The 17,615-nt window shown below is 27.6% G+C and overlaps 1 protein-coding gene across 2 annotated transcripts in view; it reads right to left on the bottom strand.

Moving 5' to 3' along the window:
• LOC107445685 (potassium voltage-gated channel protein Shaker) overlaps positions 1-17,615 on the bottom strand; it is a 237,248-nt gene that overhangs the window by 108,334 nt on the left and 111,299 nt on the right. For both annotated transcript variants that reach the window (XM_016060152.4, XM_043039400.2), the window contains exon 2: positions 3,322-4,958. In XM_016060152.4, the coding sequence (XP_015915638.1) occupies positions 3,389-4,958 (1,570 nt within the window). In that variant the 3' untranslated portion in view covers positions 3,322-3,388. The remainder of the gene's footprint in view (positions 1-3,321; positions 4,959-17,615) is intronic.

The raw sequence follows: 17,615 nt of genomic DNA, 5'->3' as shown, positions 1-17,615 counted from the left end.
ACCTATGATGCATATTTATTTTAAATGCATATTTAATAAAAAATATACTAAATATTTAAACTATGCCAAGTTCTTGAGTTTGGATAAACTTTCGGTATTGCATATTTAGTTTATATTGAATAATCGGTGCTTTTATAGAGTTTAATTGTTTAAAATTCTGTAATTTTTTAAATCTTACATATTACTAAAGAATTAATCTTAAATAAGCATGCTTTTTTTAAAAAAAGATTGGATTCAGTTTTTAACCCTCAAAGTATGAGAAGCATCCTTTGAAAATCTGTACAAACTTTATCCGTACAAACTTTGGTCTTAATCTTGTTATTTTTAACTTCAGCGTTTTCGTCATATTTTTAAATCTAATTATTCAAATTAAAAAAAAATATGCCGTCTATTTATAAGACTCCCTTACTCAAGGGTAATTACATTCAAAAAAGCGCATTCATTATTTTCGTGCATGCGTATTCATGAATTTGTTATTTTTATATTATGTTTATTATATGAAAATTAATATATAATTTATATATTTTAATATAATGTGTATTTTTTATGTAATTTGAGTTTATTATTTTTTCATAATTTAATTTGATAATTATGGAAAAACTTTTGTTTTGAGAAGAACATAAATTTTTAAATCTTTTTAAATAATGATTTAATAAATAGTGATTTAATTATTAGTTCCGATATTAGATCAAAATTGGTTAAAAAGTTTGGAAATTTAGAAACTAATATTTTTTCCCTCTTAATGTTTCTGAAACTATTTGACTTATTTTACTAAAATTTTGGATGTTTTGTTGGATTTAAAAAAAGATGTAATACAAGTGAAGTTGCAAAAATGTGTTTATCTTGCAATAAGCTTTCCATGTTTACAAAATCGAATAATAAAAGTGAATAAGCCATGTAAAAAATATTTTTTAGGGGAAATTACTTTTTGGGATAAAGGATTTCCTACATAAGTACAATAATTTCAAAGATATCATAAAAAAGAGTACATTCCAAAAAAATATAAAGATTTTATTTTTGATTTTGTTAATTAATATAAGATAGCGCTAATTGAGTAATTACAGGCGCTTCGACCCATTGAGCGCACCGAAAGTTATTATTATTTTTTTGTCTCACTGTAATTCGTCATATATTCTAATATAATCATATATTCTAATATAATCATATATTCTAATATAATCATATATTCTAATATAGAAAAAACAATGAATTATTATTCTCTCCTAGTTATTAAAATTTATAAGATATGATTACGTATGGTTCACTATATATGAAACCAATTTACATACATTTTTTTATGGAAGTATTTATAATTACTTCTTCGCATTAATCTCCAAAAAAATAATTAAGCACTTTGTTAAAATGATGATTGTGTGCGAATGAAATATTACCACCAATTGATTCCTTTGTTCCCTTTTATTGCAATTATACAATAAATACTTCATAAAAATACAGCATATAAAAAGCTATATATGAAATTCCAAAAAAGTTTTAAAACTTTTTTAGAACAAAATTTTTAATCAAATAAATGAAATTTAAAAACTCATTACAGTACTTTGCAACAATTAAGCATTATTATTATCAGCATTTAAATATCACTATTGTTTCATGATAAATGCTTATAAAATATGTTTATTTTATTAAATATCTTTAAAGTTTTCAATCAAATGAAATTATAAGTCAACTAAATAAAGTCTTCACTAGCGTTATTCGTAACTCTATAAATTTGTAGAAATTAGGCATTACTGCTAGCTTCTTAATATAACCGTTATATTAAATGGAATGTGAATTGAAAGATTATTATTTTTTTAAAAATATGACAAAACACTTTTATAATTTTTTTTTAAATTTAGCCCTTTTATGGATAATAGGTAAAATTTATTTTAGAAATAGGGGAAATGTTTCAATTTATGCTCACAGGAAAATATTTTCTCTGAATGAAATGAAAATTCGCAGTTCTTTTAAAGTCAAATTTTGAAAATATTGTATTTTGTTATAACTTTTAAAAATGTATTTTGTTATTATAAACTTAACCTTAGTTAAACTACATTACAATATTTTATTATTGGCTCCTGTATGGCAGTATTATTTTTACATTTTTCAGAATAGCACTTAGTCTTTTTTTACTATTATGAAGTATTTTACACTCTAAGATTACATTTGTAAAATTCTGTGTCATATTATTTCACATACCTTAAAGTAAGTTCATTAAAAAATATGGACTACAGCATTATGCATTTTAACTAGGAATACATTTCTTAGTAAATAAATATGCAAAGTACCTTTCATTGCAATTATACAATAAAGACTTAATAAAAATACATAATATAAAAAGATGTTTATGACATTCAAAAAAAATTTTTTAGAACTTTTCTAGGAGCAAAATTATTAATAAAATAAATGGCATTTAAAAACTCATTACAGTACTTCGGAAGAATTAAGCATTATTTTTATCTGTATTTATATCTAACTATTGTTTCATAATAAATACTCATAAATAGTGCTTATTTTATTATATATAAATTATGTTTATTTTATTGTATTAAATTTATTAAATATCTTTGAAGGTTTCAATCTAATGAAATTATAAGTCAACTAAATAAAGTTTTCAATAGCGTTATTCGTAACACTATAAATTAGTAGAAATTAAGCATTACTGTAGCATCGTAATATAACCGTTGTATGAAATGGAATATGAATTGAAATATTTTTTTTAAAAAAATTCCGAAAAATCACTCTATTATAAATTTTTTTTCACTTTAGCCCCTCTTTGGATAATAGTTAAATTTATTTTAGAAATAGGAGGGGGATTTTTCAATTTATGCTCATGGAAATTTTTTTTCTCTAAATTAAATAAAATTTTTTAGTTCTTTCAGAGCCAAATTGGGATACTCCTTTTAAAAATGTTGGATTTTATCATTATAAACATAGCTTTAAATAAGCTACATTACAATATTTTAATCTTGATTCCGTTATGGCAGTACTATTTTCGCGTTTTTAAAGTAACACTTGGTCTGTTTATACTATCATGAAGAATTTAAAACTTTAAATTTACATTTATGAAACTCAGCCATATTATTACCTTAAAGTAGTTCGTTAAAAAATATGAACAACAGCATTATGCATTTCAGCAATACCCACATTTTTTGCTAAATAAGTGTACAGATTCCAAAGTGATATAAGACATTTTGATTGTATGTTAACAATAAATAAATATTTGAAAAATAATATTGAAAAGTATGACTTACCTTACTATCCAGGTAAAGCTGCGAAATAAAATAACATTATCATGTTCTCACAGAAGAGAAGAAAAAAGGATACGTTTTGCAAATGAAATCCAAATTGGAACAGAAATACGTAGCATTATGTAGACGGAATGAATTTATAATCATACATCTGTTTCCACGGCCACAGAGACGGACGAGGTATGATTGTTATTTGTGTGGCCGGGATTAGATCGTTTAAATCCTGAAGAAGGCGTACCAGGAGTGACAGCGTTGTCACCACCTCCTTCTTCCAGTTCCATAATGTCTGACGTCGATTCACTAAGCGAGTCACGCTTAAGTTTCGTCCCTACCGTGCCAGGTAAATAGGGACAACTAGTAACATGATTGAAGTTCTGTGACTGCATCTCCTCTTGGTCCGTCTCGCGATGGTAGAAGTAATTGAAATTGGAGACTATAACTGGCACGGGGAGCGCAATTGTGAGGACACCAGCAATGGCACAGAGGGAGCCTACTATTTTGCCCCAGACGCCCACTGGACGCATATCACCGTATCCTACTGTGGTCATTGTGACCACTGCCCACCAAAAGGCGTCTGGAATGCTTTTGAAGTAAGAACGTTCTGAATCCGCTTCCGCATAATATACGGCACTCGAGAACAGAATCACTCCTATGAAAAGGAAAAAGATGAGCAAGCCCAGCTCTCGCATACTGGCCTTCAGAGTCCGACCGAGAATCTGCAGGCCCTTCGAGTGTCTGGACAGCTTGAAAATTCTGAACACCCGTACAAGACGGATAACTCGAAGGATGGCAAGCGACATTGCCTGATTATTACTAGCCCTCTCGTTCACGGAGATTATGGGCAGTTCTTGAGCTTTAGCCTCGGCCACAACTGTCGCCAAAGTTATGAAATAAGGAATGATAGCGACCAAGTCTATACTGTTCATCACATCTTTGAAAAATGCTATTTTGTTGGGACACGCTAGGAATCGTACCAGCAATTCAAAGGTGAACCATACAATACAAGCCGTCTCGATGATAAAGAAGGCATCTGTCGTTTTGGGTACTTCGTCTTCGACGACTCGAGTCATGTTATTGGTCGTATTGAAAAGTTTGTAGTGCTTGAACTCGGGCAGCGTCTCCAGGCAGAAGATAAATATGGACAGTAAAATAACTACAACGGATATAATAGCGATCACACGTGCAGCTTGGGAACTTTCTGGATACTCGAAGAGGAGCCACATCTTTTTCTGTAGCTCCTGCTTCGGCAGAGGTTTCTCATCTTCCTTGATGAAACCTTCATCCTCGCGGAACTTATTGAACGTCACTTCACCAAGTTCATAGAACTTGATCTCCTCTGCAAATACATCCAGAGGGACGTTGACTGGTCTCCGAAGCCGTCCTCCACTTTGATAATAGTAGAGAATAGCGTCGAAGCTTGGTCGGTTGCGGTCGAAGAAGTATTCGTTGCGCAAGGGGTCGAAGTAACGTATCCTCCTCGTTGGATCGCCAAGCAAGCTATCGGGGAACTGGTTGAGCGTCCGCAGCTGGGTCTCGAACCTCAATCCAGAGACGTTGATGACGACTCGTTCACAGAAGTCGTGATCATGAGGAATGGGTTCGAAGTTGCCAGGGGAGGGCGAGCCTGTGGTCGTCTGTTGTTGCTGCTGTTGTTGACGATTGGCAATTCCATCTGGTCCGCCCAGGTCCTCGCTGCCCAGTTTCGGAAGCGACCTGGAATCAGGAAGAAAAGAAATAATATGAGAACCACCATCGGAAGTAGGAAGTACAAGAACGCTTCCGTTCCCCGATGTGGGGACGCTGCGTTCCTTGTTGCTGCTGCCGGACGACCTCCTGCGAGGGGTGGTCGCCTTTGAGCCGGTCTCTACATTCCGCGGCTTCAGCACGGGGGTCACACCCCATTTCTCGGCGAACTGTATCCGCGAAATTTTGTCTCGGAACCTCCGCCAGCGCGCGGAAGTACACGCGTGGAAGGAACGAGCAACGCGACAAGTTTTGTTGTTGTTTCCGTCGTGGCGGTCCGTCTTGGCGGACGAAGGAGCGCGATCCCTTTACAGATCGGACTCCCAGTTTGCAAATGACGCCGCCCCCCGATCTCTACTTTACGGTCCGTTCTGTGGGAACAGGGGGCGCTCCGGCTGACGTCACTACTTCGCTTTTCTCCTTTCAATCTCCTTCATTCGATAATATCGTTCACGGAAGTTCTTTTATTAGTATCGACTACTTCGAATAACTTTTTTTCTCTTTTTTATTATCAGGAAAAGGTTTATTTCTTCGTGTTTTGACTTCATTTTCGATTTTTCTCAGCATTACGAATACGTGTGATCTTATAAAAGCGAATATTTAGCCCAAAGATAGGAATATGAATGATAAATATCTGATTTTTCGTTCTTATTTATTTATTCTTGTTCTGATATAATTTGAAGTATTGGCATGGGCCTCAAGACTTGGTTGAATAATTTAAGACTGTTGTTTGATGAAAATATTTTACATTCATTTCTGTTTCAAATGTCCTATTTTTAATTTAAAACGTCTCGAAATTTATCGAGTTGAATTGATGAATTTACTTATATGAATAAATCGTTAATGTATTTTTTTTATCTTAAATACACTTTTAGATTTCCTTGAAACAATTGAATAATTTTGTTTCACTCACCAAAATAAATTATTGAAGTATTACATCAAAAATTTGGAAATAAATCGATTGGTTTGTAAGTTATAGTTCAGCGACTGAATAGCAAAAGCATGCTATCAATGCAAAATGAAATTGATATGCACCTACATGAGAGTATATTGAATGGAATAAAATCGTGTTAATTTTATCCAGCACTTTCCTTTTATTAGAAATTAAATTATCAATTTTTAAACTAAAGTTCTGCACTAAAATATAAAAATTTAAAATCAACGGAAAATTAAAAATGAAACTTAATATAATTGTTTCGACGATAAAAAATATTCAAACTTAATTAAAATATTTTTTAAGCAATGCATGCATAAAATTCTTTTAAAGTAATTCATATTTTCCTCATATGTATTTTCTTAAAAAGCAATTCCTAAAATGCTATTATATAGGAAATATCTTCATTTTAAAATGGCGAAGTCTAACCCTAAATCTAATTAAATGGTTTTAAATTTCAGATTTTATAAAAGCTTTCACTTTGGCAAAGCCTATCATTTTAGTTTCTTAAAATTTTAAAATGCAACATTTCTAGGAAATTCGAAGCTACTCATTAAACGAATCGCTGTTTATTCAACGATAAAACGGGCAATAGAATTCGCCCTATTTTAATAAGAAATATCTTTAAGTAGTTACATGATTTTAAATCACTATTTATTTTTTTCTTTTCTTAATTTCTGTTTACCTTATCATATATTTTTCTCTTAGTTCATTGACCATCAGTGAAGATTTTCTAGGATAAATTTCATTCCGACAACTATAGATACGAAGTTTTCTATGAATCTTGCTTTAATACATGATGATTTAATAAATATGTTTTGTTGCAATAACTTAATTATTAAATAATATGTATTTTTTGAAAAAAAATATTTCAATAAGGAGCATTTTCAAGCTAATCATTCAAATATAAGAATCATTCTAATATTTCAAAATAAGTATTGTAGAAATCAAAATATTTATTTCAAATAAATATATACATCAAAAAGTTAATTTAAAAAAAACAATTAAAAAATTTTAAGGCAACTATTGCAATATTTTAAACGAATTATTTTAATATTTTTAAAAATATTTTAACGCTTTTAAGTAACTTAATAAAGGAAAAAAATATTTCTATTGAATTATAAAGTAAACTATTTTCGAAATGTCCTTCAAAAAAATTAAATCTCATTATATTTCAAGTTTAAAACATTCCATTACATTTCAAATATCATTAATACCATTTTGAAAAAAAAAATGCTATTAGTCTTCATCTATAACCCAATAAAAATAAGTTAATTCTTAATTCTTTTCAATAAATTTAATTTTTTATCATGTTAGATACGTAATTCAAATACAAAACAACTTTGTTAATCAATAATAAGCAATATCAATCAATAAACAATATTGTTAATCTGTGTCTGGATTAGTTCACTTTAATTAAGCATGTGCTTACTGAAGAGCTCTTACTGGTCGAATATGTATAAAGAATTTTGCAATCACTATGCTTCATACATATTATCATTAGTCAAGCTGTACATTAATAACTACGACCGTATATCGTGTATTCTACTTAAAGTGTTATACTTAAGCTCTATGTTAAGTGAAGAATAATAGTTGTTTAGCAACGGTGGATGTTTAGAAGCAAATAGTGTTAAATTTGTAGTGGTTCATAATATTTTTGGAAGTGTTACCGGACAGAAAACGCTTCGCCGGAAATTGCAAGGAATAAAATAAAAACCATATACACTAAGGGTTTCAAATTATTATAGGTGCGAGGAAAAAAAATACTTATCAAAACATAACGAAATACTATTGAGAATAGTGAAATGAAAAATATCAAAACCAGTTTGATTGTCGGGGAAAATTGAGAAGAAATGAAAAATTACTGTCAGAAATATCTTTAAATGTCTGAGGTAAAACTTGTTTCGTTGTTTTTAATCCCTCCTTCCTCCAGAGCAAGTCATATTTTGATNCACCATATAGCATGTGCATACTAAAGAACTCATGCTGGTCGAATATGTATAAGGAATTTTGCAATCACTATACAATATACATAAGGAATTTTGCTATCACTATACAATATTGTTAATCTATGTCTGGATTAGTTCATTTTAATTAAGCATGTGCATACTAAAGAGCTCATGCTGGTCGAATATGTATAAGGAATTTTGCAATCACTATACTTCCAAACATTTTATCATTAGTCAAGCTGTACATTAATAACTGCGAACGTAGATCGTGTATTCTACTTAACGAGTTATACTTAAGCTCTATATTTGAAGAATAATAGTTGTTTGACAACGGTGGATGTTTAGAAGTAAATAGTGTTAAATTTGTAGTGGTGTATAATATTTTTGGAAGTGCTACCGGACAGAAAACGCTTCGCCGGAAATTGCAAGGAATAAAATAAAAACCATATACACTAAGGGTTTCAAATTATTATAGGTGCGAGGAAAAAAAATACTTATCAAAACATAACGAAATACTATTGAGAATAGTGAAATGAAAAATATCAAAACCAGTTTGATTGTCGGGGAAAATTGAGAAGAAATGAAAAATTACTGTCAGAAATATCTTTAAATGTCTGAGGTAAAACTGGTTTCGTTGTTTTTAATCCCTGCTTCCTCCAGAGCAAGTCATATTTTGATGACGTTCTTTTTTTCCTAATACTTTTTGTCTTCTAATGTAAACACTTTCGCGTTCGTTTTTATTTTTAAAAAGGATTCTAATTGTGTAATAGTGGATTCTAATTGTGTAATATAATTAAAAATAGTGGTTACGAAACAATAATCTGTATCTGAGTTTAATTAACAATATCACACTTATAAAACTTATTCTAAAATGCAACATTTTACTAATTATAATTTAATGCATATAGGCTGAATTAAGATTTAAATGTAATTCAAATTAATTAAATAGTAGGCATACACTTACATATGTCAATAATATAGAACAATACATGGGTTTATCCAGACAAGCATTTGTAATGAATTTAAACATGCATGAATCACTCAAGTTATGGGAAGACATAATAACATTCAAAATTATTACAACCAGCTCGAGTGGCTCATTCTGAATATCTAACAGGATGCTAAGCTTGGTGACAACTTAACACTATGACAACATTAAATGACAGTGATAATTATATGGTATATAATAGAGTACGCACCATGCAAAGGGTTTCAAATGTGTTTATATAAAGTGCTAAAATATATGCAACGAGACGATTTAGTATAAGATAAAAAAAACGCAGAAATTAATTTAGGTATGAGATTTAAAATTATTGATTAACGTGTAAAAAGCGCATTTTTTAAATTTCTTTTTCTTTCCAATGTCCACTTAGGAAGACATTTCGTCAATTCAGGCGTATTAGGGCAGATTTCTTGACCACTCTTCCAGGGTCACCGTCAACGTTGCTCCCACAGTGAGGACAGATAGTGCAGAGAAAGAAAGAACATCCATGCCTCGTCCAGGATTCGAACCTAGAACCTTTATGATGCAGGCCAGTTCTTTGACCCCTACACAGTCCGGTCGGCGCACATTTTGCTACAATTGTTTCAATTTATTCGTAAAAATCACTCTTTGACAGTTATCGAAGACATTATACACATAATTTATTATAAAAATACATTTCAATGTTAATTAAAATATAAAACAAGCTCTCAGATATCTGCATTTCTGATTTTGCAAAAAAACTGAACTTTTTTTCTATAATTGTAACTTATAACTTATCCTGTCAAGTCCAGGAAGTAATTGTTACAGTTAAGCCGAAACAATTAATGCAGAATATAACTTAATAAGCACAAATAAAAAAGGTGGAGTGCATAAAGCTGTTTCGATACTTCGAACTAGTACTATCACCTGTACCAAAGCGTATAATAGAGAGAACAATCATTAAATTAATCGAGATGCAACGTGAGGATATCACAGGAAGAAGTGGAACAATGAAAAGAAAATTGGTCTAGAACTAAACCAAATTACTGAAATGAAAGATAAAAGGAAGAAAAGGTGGGTAAACCAAGAAATATAAGGCTTGAGTCTATAAGGCAAAACTATGGTAAAATTTACCGAGTTTCTGGCTAACATCAAAAAACTTGACAATTTTTTACCGAAGTGATTTGGTAATAAAAATTAACAATAAAGTTCAATCATGAAATATCTAATAAAATTTGATATTTGTTGTAATTTTATTATGTTACCTTAGAGCAGTGTTTCCCAAAGTGTGGTACGCGTACCCCCAGGGGTACGGGAACAGTTTAGCGGGGGTACGCGTTCTAATGCGAAATATTTTGCAACAAGCGAAAACTTCAAAAAAATGTATTTAAAAACATGAAAATTTACGATTACGTATTTTTCTACTAGCTATTTTTTGCGGAGATAACAGTTAATAATTAGTGGTGTCCCAGTTGTGATTTTCAGTTTTTGAGCAATTTTTTTATAGTAAAAAGTGCATTCCTTTTTTTACTAGGGGTACAGAGCGTTACGAAAAATTTAGAAAGGGTACACAAAAGTCATAAGTTTGGGAAACACTGCCTTAGAGCATGTCATAAAATCCATTTTTCGGTTAAATTTACATTTCAGATTAGTATTTTTTTTACTAAATGTATGATAATAAAAGGTATTATTTTGAATATCTGAATTTACGGTGAGCCGTTACCATATGAACGTAAAAATTACCAAATGACAGGTTTAAATACAGTATATTATGGTTTTTATTACCAGAATTATGTTGCTTTTTTTACTAGAAATGTCATTACCGGTAACGGTACGTTAATTTTACCAGAATTTTTTTTCTCCATGTACTTTACAAGTTTGCGTAGTTAAAAAAGCACAATATATCGAAACATGTTACTGCATAAATATTTGCACAATGTTTTCTTAAAAAACGCATTAAATGTTTCATAACATTTTCATAAAAAACGCAGCACTGAGCAATATCCTAATGTAGATTACAATAATATTGCCTCACTGCCTTCAAATGAAATTAAAACTTGATCTTTAAATGAAATGAAAGAAATAAAATAGAAGTCGAAAAGGAAAGGAATTTTCCAGACGTCTGGGATGATGCTTGTTTATCGTATCAAACTGGCGATTATTGGTGGTGCAATCCTTATTGGGAAAGCTATAATGATGTTAAAGCATGATGGTGCTCTTGATGCTTGCTTATTACCTTAAAAAAGCTTTAAGTCTTTAAAATACTTTAATTGAGCTGATTTCGCTTTACTTCGTGTTATTAAAAATTTGTACTTTCTATTTTTGCAGAAGAGGTTTCTATTCTGGAACACCATATAAATTATATAGAGTAAGAAAAAAATGTGTGGTCAAAACTACCCGAATATGATAAAATTTGTCGTGTTTCTGGTTCTATAGGAAAAAGCACGGTAATTTTTACCTATGCTCCTTGATATAAACTTTTGGGAAAATTAACAATAAAATATAGTTTTATTACTATACTGTTTGAAAAAAAATGAGATAAGATTTTGTAATTTTATCATGATACCTTCCATTTATTCAGTTTAATTTCCTTTTCAAGTTTGAAATTTATAAAATGTGTGGTAATAAGAATTATAATTTTCGTATACCAGAATTTCTGATAAAACTTTACCCTATGATAGGAAAAGTTACTAAATTGTTTAAATACTTTATATTTTGATTTTATCACCAGATTTAAGGTTTTCTTTTTTACTATAAAAGTTCTTACCACGCAATCACGGTATTTTATTTGATTTTTTTTTCTCTGTGTAACTTTTCAACTAAACCAAACAAATAATAAAATAACATAATTAGTAAACTGCTACCTTGATTACGTACAACGGAAGTAAGAGAAAGAAAACAGGACTGCATACGCAGACTTTTCAAAATTACATAGATATTTAGTAGAGTAATGAATACAAAGAATTTGGGATCAAAAATTGTATTCTTGATTTTAGTTCCTTTTTTGCTTTTAGACATTTCGAGTAAAGTGTTATCTATATGAAATTGATCTTAAAAAACAAATACTTGCCAATATTTTTCTTTAAAATCAAATATGTTGGGGTTTTTAATCCAACATACTTTTCGAAAAATTCCGGATCAAATTATGGTATTATGTACTGGCACTCAGGACACTGGGACTTTTTACCGTAAAATCCAATTTTACTGGAACAACTTACGGAACAAAAAATGCTGATATATCGTAATTTTTAAAATTATAATTACAGTAAAACACCAGATAACTGCAACTAAATAAATATTATTGTAAACATTACGGTATAATATTTTACGCAAAAATGGATTTTACGGATGATGCACCCAAAAAGCTGGTCTTTATATCGTAATTTCGTCTGGATTTTTCTTTGCAGTGCATGCTAGTATCAAATGGAAATAGACAAAAAATATGTCATTTTTTCCCTACAAACTGACACAAATAGTCAAAAAATTTAAAAATAGATGCACATTATTAAATAATTAAATAGTTCCTTTTTAGAATATTTCAGAATTTGGCTTTTTTAAACCTGCTTATTGTTGCTTAGTGAAACAATTTACCGACTTAGTGTGAATTTAGAATATGGAATGATTTACGTCTTCAGTAAATACGTTTGGATTCCTAAAACTACCATTCGACTTTAACAGAGCTGTTTTTTTTATTTAACCGAAACTAGCCCGTATACAATTATCTTTAACGGTCGGTATTCTCACTGTAACTTGAAAGTTATTTCAGTATGTTCCATCGACGTTGCAAAACTGAAATGACACAGACGTTTGAGACTTTTAGTACCGTTTTGATATACACAAGACGCTGGTTTATTATCGAAAAAAATCAGTCTGGTCATATGTTAGGGATTTTGGATGAATTAACAATATAATATAATATAATATAATATAATATAATATAATATAATATAATATAATATAATATAATATAATATAATATAATATAATATAATATAATATAATATAATATAATATAATATAATATAATATAATATAATATAATATAATATAATATAATATAATATAATATAATATAATATAATATAATATAATATAATATAATATAATATAATATAATATAATATAATATAATATAATATAATATAATATAATATAATATAATATAATATAATATAATATAATATAATATAATATAATATAATATAATATAATATAATATAATATAATATAATATAATATAATATAATATAATATAATATAATATAATATAATATAATATAATATAATATAATATAATATAATATAATATAATATAATATAATATAATATAATATAATATAATATAATATAATATAATATAATATAATATAATATAATATAATATAATATAATATAATATAATATAATATAATATAATATAATATAATATAATATAATATAATATAATATAATATAATATAATATAATATAATATAATATAATATAATATAATATAATATAATATAATATAATATAATATAATATAATATAATATAATATAATATAATATAATATAATATAATATAATATAATATAATATAATATAATATAATATAATATAATATAATATAATATAATATAATATAATATAATATAATATAATATAATATAATATAATATAATATAATATAATATAATATAATATAATATAATATAATATAATATAATATAATATAATATAATATAATATAATATAATATAATATAATATAATATAATATAATATAATATAATATAATATAATATAATATAATATAATATAATATAATATAATATAATATAATATAATATAATATAATATAATATAATATAATATAATATAATATAATATAATATAATATAATATAATATAATATAATATAATATAATATAATATAATATAATATNGATACTATATAATCTTTACTTTATATTTAGTTGCGTTCTTATTAGTTTATATTTACGTGGTAATTTTTTGTAAAAGCAAAAATTGGAATTTTAGAATAAATTAAATATATTATTCTATTTCATTCATATGATGTCTTAAGGAAAAAAGAGCATGATAAAAGTTCAGTTATATAGTAATTAAAACAATTGTAATTCCATATAGCGATAAATTAATTACCTTCAATTAATTTAATCAATTAATGAAACAAGCTACAAATTTTATAATAAGTGAATCTGGCAAATATTTATGAAAGACTGTTACTTTTATGAGATCTATACACTATTTAAAAAAGCAGTATTTTAAATATTGTTAAAGGTGAAAATTTAAACATTTTTACACACTGTGTGTGCAAATGAAATATAAAAATAAAAACTTTGCATACTTTCTTAATTGCTTCTTCATACAGTGGGTTTATAAGAATTGATACGAATAACTCCCACAACTATAATATTTCTAATGGAAAACATTTATCCTTCAAAATTTTGTAGAAGTATATCGGAAAATCTTTGATATTGTTAAATTAAGTAATTACTTTTAATAATAAAGAAGTTCTTCTTTCAAATAAAGTTCTTGAATTCATTTTAAGAATTTTTCTAAGACCAAAGCGTCCATTACTAAGTCCTCTTTAATATCCTCTAGCATTAGTCATTTTTGAAGCTTGATACTATTTCTCCATTAAATCCACTTTTAAATATCCAAAGGAACTTGAAGTACATTTTTTTTCCAGAAACATGCAAATCACACGTAATCACGGCAGTCGAGTTTTTAGATTAAATTTTCCCCCCAAGTTCGTTTCCATCTATTTGCCTTTCTTTCGTTGCTTTTCTTCCCAAAAGAGCTATTTTGGGAAAAAATCCATTTTCCCAGAGAATTAAGTTTTTGTTCTCTTTTTTTTTACGCTTTACTTTTTTAGCTTGTTATCATACCATTTTTCAAAGAAATTTTCTCTCTTCGTAAAAATAGCTAATTTTCTCATCTTTATGTTCAGAAAAAAATCCCGGGTTTCGAAGGATATGTTTTTCTTTGAAAAGTTAAGTCAATTTTTGAATTTGAATATTTCCTTTGTGCTTTGCTTTTATGGGGTTCATTTAAGGTCAAATTTGCTTGGTAAACTTAATATAAACAATTTTCACTTTCCAGGGATTCATATTTTACGGGATGAATGGTACTCAAACAAAATATATTTGATCTAGTTTAAAATATAGTTTGCTTAAAGGGTTTGAGAGATTTTTTTACAGCCTATTCAGTTTTAATATTTTTCTCAGTTTTTGTATAGTGGTTTTATTTTTAGTACCATATGAAATGCATTGTTCAACTTTCAAGAATTGATTTTGAACTGAAACTTAAAGTGAAGTGTAAAACAAATATATACAGGCGGAAAATTTTGTAAATTGCCGAAGAAAGAATTAGTTTTTGTTCTCTTTTTCTTATTTTTTAAGACTTTTTTAGCTAGTTATCCTGCCATTTTTCAAAATTTTTTTTCTCTCTGCTTAAAAATAGGTAATTTTCACATTTTTATGCTGAGAAATGTTTTTGGGCTACTACGCTAAGATTTAAGTCGATTTCCAAGTTTGAATATTTTTGTTATGCTTCTATGAAATTTATTCAAGGTCAAATTTATTGGAAAATCTAAATACAAACAGTTTTCACTTTCAAAGTACTCTTATTTTCTCATTTTTATGCACTGAAAAGAGTGCTGAGTTTCGAAGAATATGTTTTCTCTTGAACAGTTAAGTCAATTTCTAAACTTAAATGTTTCCTATGTGCTTTACTTATATAGAGTTCATTTAAGGTAAAATTTGTTCGAAGAACTTAATGTAAACAGTTTTCACTTTCCAGGAATTCATATTTTTTTGAACAAGTAGTACTCTATCAAAATATGTTTGAAATAGTTTAAAATATATTTTGCTCTTATTATGGTTTTGGAAATTTTTTATAGACAGCATATTAAATTTCAATACTTTTGAAATTTATTGTTTGAATATCAAGTACTTTATTTTAAATTGAAAATTAATTTTAAGTGTAAACACAGGCAGACGGAGTGATTTATAAGTTAATTTTCTTCAGGTCAATCAGGTTTTTTGTTCTTTTTTATAAGCTATATCTATTTATTTTTTTACCTGCTTAGCTAATTATCATACTATTTCTTAAAGAAATTTTCTCTCTTCGTTAAAATAGCTCGGATATGGATGTGATTAATTTCTCTGTTCTAACTGCCCTCCTTATGCTGTCGAGGCAACGTTGATTCACCTATAATGTGATTAACAATGCCAACCGTTAAATACCTTGAGACAAGTGTTTCTTTTTCGTTTTTGAAAAAATAATTATGTATGAAATAATTCCTTTTTAATTTTGACGAAATTTCTTATCTCGAAAAGGGACAATAGTTATTTTGTCACTTTCATTAAATGTTCACTTGGAGCATTTATTAGGAAACAGTTTCGCGCAAAACCAAGAAAGTTTCTTTAAATTTTAGCATTCATTCTTTACAGAGAAAATAATTTAATTTATAGTAAGTGTAAAGCAAAGTAAAAATAGTAAAAGAAAAGTAAAGATAGTGAGTAAAATATAAGTGTACAGCAAATACATGCAAACAGGTAAATATATAAATGATCGTGAAAATTGGCTTTCCTATAGAATTAGTTTTTTGTTCTCTTTATAATGCTTTACTTTAAAAAAAAAACTTTTTTACATAATTCTCATGCCAATGAAATAGCTGATTTTTTTTAAACGTCTAGTTGTTTGTTAAAATATATTTAAACTAGTTTAAACATAAATTTAAAATAGTTTTGTAAAGGAAAATAATTTTTTCCCGTTGACCGCACCAACTAGTCTGAGAAATAAAAGCTGCCAATGAGCAACAATGACTAAATGGACACTATCATTTTGTTGATCGTAAATTATTGCGGGGGTGTTTTTTATGGTATAAAATTTATTCTGCTTTTAAAAATTTAGGAAATTCCTTTTCAATTAGAGCAGAAGTCAGTAGTAAGCAAATACATGCTTCACTTGCAAAGATTTGTTTTTAAGAATAAATTTTTGAATAATTTTAAAACCACATTCATTGCGTTGAATTTTTTTAAGCTGATACGCTAAACGAAAAGTATGCATAACTTTTCACAAAACTTCCATGAGGTATTTTAAAAAAGTAAAATATCGATATTTTAATTTTTTTTTTAATTTATGAAAATAGTATGCCTTGATATTGAAGTTTTTGTTTATTTTAAGTAAAAATCTTATTTTTTATTTTTCACCTTTATTTTGCTTTAATACTTGAAAGTTTTTAAAATGTTTACGAAATCAAGATTTTACATGCTACACTTTGATTGACTTTCTACTTTTGAATGTAAATAAAAAGAAAAAAGATAGTTTTTCTGATACATAGTTTAAAAAATATTGAAGAAGAAGCANAATAGGAAATCAATAGTAGTATATGGAAAGGGCTAAGTGTCCTCTAGCCCCCCCCCCATATACTACTGAAGAAACAGCATCATGAAGAAATTTTTTCAGCATTATTTAAAGTTAAATGTAGGGAAAAATAAACTGAAGTCAAGTGTTCTTATTATAATTAACACTTTATTTTTTAACTATTCGAAGATAATTATTATATTATTTTTCTTTTACAATAATAAAGAAAACTCATGATTTTTAAAAGTTTTTTATACCAGACAACATTAGTTTCAAATATTTGTTATTAATATAATATTTTCAGAGAAAAAAATTATGGTCAAAATTACCAGAGGATGAATAAATTTACCGCTTATCTAGCTCCATGGGAACACCAAAAGACTCGGTAATTTTAAATTTTGGTTAGA

The sequence above is a fragment of the Parasteatoda tepidariorum genome, chromosome 3, assembly GCF_043381705.1.
Source record: "Parasteatoda tepidariorum isolate YZ-2023 chromosome 3, CAS_Ptep_4.0, whole genome shotgun sequence".
NCBI lineage: Eukaryota > Metazoa > Arthropoda > Arachnida > Araneae > Theridiidae > Parasteatoda > Parasteatoda tepidariorum.
The sequence above is the reverse complement of the archived record's forward strand: the minus strand, read 5'-3'. Positions and strand labels throughout refer to the sequence as shown.